General features: G+C 49.4%; 1 protein-coding gene across 1 annotated transcript in view; it reads right to left on the bottom strand.

The window, feature by feature from the left end:
* Positions 1 to 268: 268 nt before the first annotated feature.
* The window catches only part of LOC115894942 (TOM1-like protein 2), a 60,835-nt gene continuing 55,009 nt past the window's right edge, over positions 269 to 6,094 (bottom strand). The window contains exons 6-9 of the mRNA XM_030924106.1: positions 5,772 to 5,820; positions 5,195 to 5,318; positions 2,018 to 2,135; positions 269 to 880 (exon numbers count right to left, since the gene is read on the bottom strand). Of these exons, the coding sequence (XP_030779966.1) occupies positions 793 to 880; positions 2,018 to 2,135; positions 5,195 to 5,318; positions 5,772 to 5,820 (379 nt within the window). The 3' untranslated portion in view covers positions 269 to 792. The remainder of the gene's footprint in view (positions 881 to 2,017; positions 2,136 to 5,194; positions 5,319 to 5,771; positions 5,821 to 6,094) is intronic.

Genomic DNA, 6,094 nt, shown 5'->3' with positions numbered 1-6,094 from the left:
GCTGTTGTTGGCAGCTATTCCAAGGGCCCTCCTCCTCCCTGCCCCTGCAAACAGACATGCATCCATACACATTTCTTAGGCAAAAAGAAAAATATCATGAGAAGCATTAAGACACACATCCTTTCCCCTTTAGTAATCTGAAATTGTACAGAAAGCATGGCTATGTTTTGGGGAGGGCTCAAACACATACCATTCCCTCCACTTCAGTGTGCTGCACCCCCTCACCACCACAGAACACCCTCCCAGCCACCACCCAACTACACCAGCTCTGTAAACAAACGCTGGCTCTCGAGTGCCTTCTAATGGAGTTGGTACTGCTCTGCTAGGCCAGCAGCAAATGGCCATCAGAGATGTGGCCTGGGTCAGCATTGTCCCTCCTGGTGCAGGCCATGGTTTTATCAGAGCACTGACCACCACCCTGGGACACTGTAACAGGTGACCATAGGAGACTTGTGCCTGGAGAACTTGGGGCCACTGTGGTAGGACAAGCAGCTGTTCTGGAGCTGGACACTCCTAGGATTCGAACCCTGGCTTGCTGTCTGCTCTCTGGGGTGTCTCAGCCTGTCTCCCACCTCCCTGGGACTGTTTCCTCCTGGGTGAATTGGGAATTTCATGTGTGGCATCATCTCACGGGGTGAGGTGAAGACTCAACGAGGCACTACCTGGGTTCCACGGGTCTCTCCCCTGGGGCGTATCTGCCCCCTGTGCAAGCCAGTTTCTGCTGAATTACCCAGCCAGCTTTGCCAAACCACCTGGCTTTCCCTCCAGAAGACTCCAGGCAAAAAAACGGGGTTAAAGACCTACCCCTTCTGAGCTCTGTTTTCGACTGTCTAGTGCAGAAGCAAGTCCTCCGACAGCCTGAGGATCCTCATAGGTTACCCTGGAGATGAAGAAGCAGCACAAGCAGAGTTAATTTTCCTCCAGTGGTCATGGAGGGGTGGGGTAGTGGCTTGTAATCACTTCTGTCCTATGGTCCTTCCTCAGATGTCCTTGGAAAAACATTTCCTGAGACCTTGACATTGAGCAGAGGCTAAGGGCTCATGTTGTCTGTCTCCCTGCAGTGGACGCTAGGAGGCCTGGGTCCTAGCTCAGGCTGAGCCACTAATCTCTGTGATCTTAGATTTTGTGCATCTAAATATCCCTGTCTTGAGTAACAACACTGAGCATCTCTGAAGCTCAATGTCAGGGTGTCAAAGTGCCCTAATACTCCTCAAAGGGGACATAAAGTAACATTAATTCTTATTTTAAAAGCAGCAGCCTCAGTGGCATTTGACAGGGAAGGTAGTCTCTGGGACCTGGGACTGTCATTGATTAGGGGAGGTCTTCCTCCACTCCCTGACTCCTTTAGCTACATCTGTTTTACAAGCAACTTTCGCTGGTGAAGGGTACATGGGACCTTGGGTTTCTGCTTACCCCGCTGAGTGCACCAAGATGCTGGGTCCCTGGGAAAGGTGGGAAAAAGTGTGTCTCACCCGCCTTTAGGCTGAACAGAAAGCTCAAAACATGTACAGCGCCTCCCTGAGATACAGGGGATTCTCTCTTTTGGAATCAACTCCCTGAATTCCAGATGGCTCATCCTAGCCAGAGCTGCTATCAGAGGAGCCTCTGCCCTGACCACTTATTTTAGTCAGGAAAATCTTGCTGTAAGGAATGGGTTTACCCTGCATGGCTGCACCCTCCTGCTTCCAAGCTTCTCCTGTGGATGAGGGGCCAGGCAGGGTGGTGTCTGCAGCAGCAGCAGCATAGGGAAGAAAGAGAAGAGTGGTCTTTTACAACTGACAGGAGAAATCATACTCCAATCAACCCCAAGGGCAGGAGAGTTTGTGTTTAGGAGGGGCAGTGGGCAGTTAGTGTTTATTCAGTATCTGCATCTAATGCCGAGTCCTTACAGCCATGCTTTAAAGTTCCTGGCCATCCTAGACATGGTAAATAAATGACTTTTTGTGCTGGCCTGTGACCAGGCATGGGTCAATCCCCCCAATAGCTTTAGAAAGCCACTAGAAGGGGCCCCACATACGTCTTGCGCTGCTCAGCCAAGGAGTTTCCTCTCGTCTGGGCAAACATGTCAAAGCTGTCACGGGGATTACATTGCTGGAGTGAACTGAGGGTGCCACTGACGCTCTCTGTCCCCAAGTCTGTGGCAACAAAACAAATGGGTGGCAGATGAGAACAAAATGTAGATTGTAGATCTGATGAAGGGCCCGCGAGCTAGGATGCCAGCCGGGCAGGTTTAGGGTTCATGGAGAGGGTAGGGCGGGACTTTTCCTTGGTACTTTACCCAGTGTACCACATGCCGGAGGAGCCAGGGTGGGCCAGATGGGGGACGGGACACCCACTGCCCCCCCAAACTGCTCAAGGAGGCGAAAGGGTCATAACAAAAGGGAGACTGCTGGGGTGACAAGGCAGGGACTGGCGCCAGTGCACCTGCAGATTTTCCATAATGCCCTTCTCGTTTGGGCTCCTCATTAACTCAATCACAATGTCCAAGGACCTGGGACATCTATTTATTCAGCAAATATTTCTTAGGCACCCACCATGTTCAGAGCTAGATCTTGAGTAGACCAAATTGAATCTGATATGGTCCTCAGCTTCAAGAAGTTCAGAGTGGGTGAGAGATAAGCCACAGCAGTGCTTGGCTTGAGACATCAGGAAAGACTCAAAACCAACACAGGAGGGGTCTGTAAGGATAAGGGGGAGGATGCTATGGGGAGAACAGGAAAGGCAGACACAAAGGCACAGGGTTTGGAGGCCAGGTTGTGTGAAGTGAACAGTGCTCGCAGGAAGAGATTTGTGGAGGAAGTGGCTGGTAATACCTCAAATGCCAGGTAAAGGAGTGGGTGGGAAGACACTAGACTTTTTTTTTTTTAAGAGACAGAGTCTTACTCTCTTGGCATGATCATGGTTCACTGTAGCCTTGACCTCCCAGGCTCAAGTGATCCTCCCACCTTGGCCTCCCAAGTAGCTAGGACTAGAGGCATGTGCCACTGTGCCCAGCTGTTTTAAAATTATTTTGTAGAGACAAGGTCTCGTTATGTTGCCCTGGCTGGTCTCAAACACCTGGCCTCAAGTAATCTTCCCACCTCGGCCTCCCAAAGTGATGGGATTGCAAGTGTGAGCCACCACCCTTGGCAGACACTACACATTTTTTTTTTGAGACAGGGTTTCACTCTGGATGCCCAGGCTAGAGTGCAGTGGCACGATCTCAGCTCACTGCAGCTTCGATCTCCTGGGCTCAGGAGATTCTCCCACTGCAGCCTCCTGAGTACCTGGGACTACAGGTGTGTGCCACCACTCCCAGATAATTTTTTGTATTTTTAGTAGAGATGAGGTTTTGCTATGTTGCCCAAGCTGGTCTTGAACTCCTGGACTCAAGCAATCTGCCTGCCTTGGCTACCCAGAGTGCTGGGATTACAGGCATGAGCCACTATGCCTGGCCTACTAGATCTTTTTTAAGAAGAGAGGTAGCAGAATCCAATTTGATTTTTTTTATTTTTTATTTTTTTGAGATGGCATCTTGCTCTGTTGCCCAGGCTGGAGTGAAGTGGCATGATCTCTGCTCACTGCAATTTTTAGTAGAGATGGGGTTTTGCCATGTTGGCTAGGCTGGTTTCGAACTCCTGACTTCAGGTGATCCACCCTCCTCGGCCTCCCAAAGTGCTGGGATTACAGGCATGACAATTCAAATTTTAAGTATTAAATCTGGCCGTCATGTATGCTGGACTGACTGAAGGCAGAGACATCTGTTCCGATACAGAAAGAGTGGCTATAAATATATGAAATATTGAGAAGCTAGAATTACAGCAACTGATAGCCACTAGAAGTTTAACTCAAGTCAAATAAAAGGAAGGTACACAGAGAAATATTTTTTAAAAAGGAAGCAGAAAAGCAAGACAGAGGATAGAATTTTGAGGGTCGTGCTTATTCTTTCAATGTTTTAATTTCATTTGTTATAAATTGGTATCATTCAGTATAACCAATGTGCTAGAGTCATATACACACTTTGAATGTACAAACTAAATGAACTGTGGAAAGTAGAAAGTGGTGAGTTTCTTTTAAGTTCCAGACAATGGACTGCTTTAGGCTGATGGTACAGTTAAAGGAGAGCAAATATTTCAGTGCTGCTACCTCCTGTTTCCAAGCCCTCTGTACACATCGACAATTAATCACAGACTTTTCTAAGCCCTGATGTGGCTTCAGCATCCTCTTCAAACCTGTGTTCCAAGAAGCCAGTGAGCTGAAACCTATCTGCCCTCCTTGACCTAGTTAATATTGATTGTTTTTTGTTTTGTTTTGTTTTGTTTTTGAGATGGAGTCGTCCCCCAGGCTGGAGTACAATGGCACGATCTCAGCTCACTGCAACCTCTGCCTCCCGGGTTCAAGCAATTCTCCTGCCTCAGCCTCCCGAGTAGCTGGGACTACAGGTACCCGCCACCAAGTCTGGCTAATTTTTTTGTATTTTCAGTAGAGACAGGGTTTCACCATTTTCGCCAAGCTGGTCTGGAACTCCTGGCCTCAAGTGACCCACCGACCTCAGCCTCCCAAAATACTGGGATTATAAGCCTGGCCTTGACCTAGTTAATACTGAAAAGGAAATTACTTAAATCATAGAGAATGTTCCATATAAAACATGGCAGGTGACTTTTCTTTTTTTTTTTTTTTTTTGAGACAGTGTCTTGCTCTGTCGCCCAGGCTGGAGTACAATGACGCGATCTCAGCTCACTGCAACCTCCACCTCCCAGGCTCAAGCAATTCTCCTGCCTCAGCCTTCCAAGTAGTTGGGATTGCAGGCACTCACCATGCCCAGCTAATTTTTGTATTTTTACTAGAGACTGGTTTCGCCATGTTGGTCAGGCTGGTCTCAAACTCCTGACCTCAGGTGATCCACCCACCTCAGCCTCCCATAGTGCTGGGATTACAGGTATGAGCCACCACACCCAGTCATGACCTTTCTTTAATTCCTTGGAATTTCCCCCATCCCTGCTTTCCAACATAGATTTTAAACTTCAAATTTAGGGGAAAAAAAGGTATGAATTTAAGGTAAGGTGGCTCAACTGGCTAGGACTCAGGAATACACTTTCACATGTATTTCCCAAAAGACTATCTTTGGGTCTTCCAAGAAAGACAGAGAGGTGGCCTGCAAGGGAGGCCAGTGGTAGGAAGTAGGTAGGCCCTTTTGTCCCTATGAGACACTCACCCAAGCCTGCAAGCTGGGAGGAGAGGGAAGATGGGGGCGCTGTGTTCCCCACCATCGGGCTCACCACGGCTGGAGACCCTGGCCCCAGGTCTATTAAGTTGTCTTCAGTCACTTCATTCAGTACCTGTCAGAATGTGAGATTGGCCATGAGCCCCAGGACCCTGGAGTCAGGCTCTGAGGTAGAAGCTAGCAAGGCAACTGTGCAGGGTTCTGAGAAGAAAAGCATCAGCACTGCTCTAGTACAGAAGCAAGGCCACTTTCCCCATCTGCCTTCCGGGTCCATGGTGGCCCTTGATGTCAGTGAGCCCTGCCCACTGCCTCCTCCCCCTCCCCAGTAGAAGGGGGGTTGCTGAGTCAACAGTGACTGTCCTGGGAGCTACAGACTTAGGGCTTCCTTGCCACCCTCCCATCGGGGTGCCTGCTAGCTCTGCCCTAGTATCCCATCAACCAAAGCTTGCTCTTCAATTTCCTGAATATTTCAACCCCAGTTAGAAAAACTGGAGGTCTCTCCAGCCTCCAAAACGTGGAGGGATAGGTCTGGCCTCAGGAGATGAGAGGATTCTGAAGGAATACTTACCCCGTTACTGGCATTTTGAACCGATCGGCCAGACCTGTATCGTTCGAACCTAACAGGGGGAAGGGAAAGCAGAAGTAAGGAGAGAGGATGCCTGTGATATGGCCCTGTGGGGTGCTCACTAGTCCTATGAAGAACCCCTGGGACCAAGACCAGCCAGTCCCAGTTGGGGGCTAGGGAGTGAAACCATGTATCAACTCTGCCACGGCTTCCTCTGTGTGTGTGGCTCCCTCTGAGAGGATCAGCCTCTCACCCAGCACCCTGAATGGGCATCAGAAAGGGGTGGTGGCTGGCCCATCATGGAGGTCATTGTGAGTGTCCCCAGC

Source organism: Rhinopithecus roxellana, chromosome 19, assembly GCF_007565055.1.
Source record: "Rhinopithecus roxellana isolate Shanxi Qingling chromosome 19, ASM756505v1, whole genome shotgun sequence".
Taxonomy (NCBI): domain Eukaryota; kingdom Metazoa; phylum Chordata; class Mammalia; order Primates; family Cercopithecidae; genus Rhinopithecus; species Rhinopithecus roxellana.
This window is presented reverse-complemented; position numbering and strand designations above follow the sequence as displayed.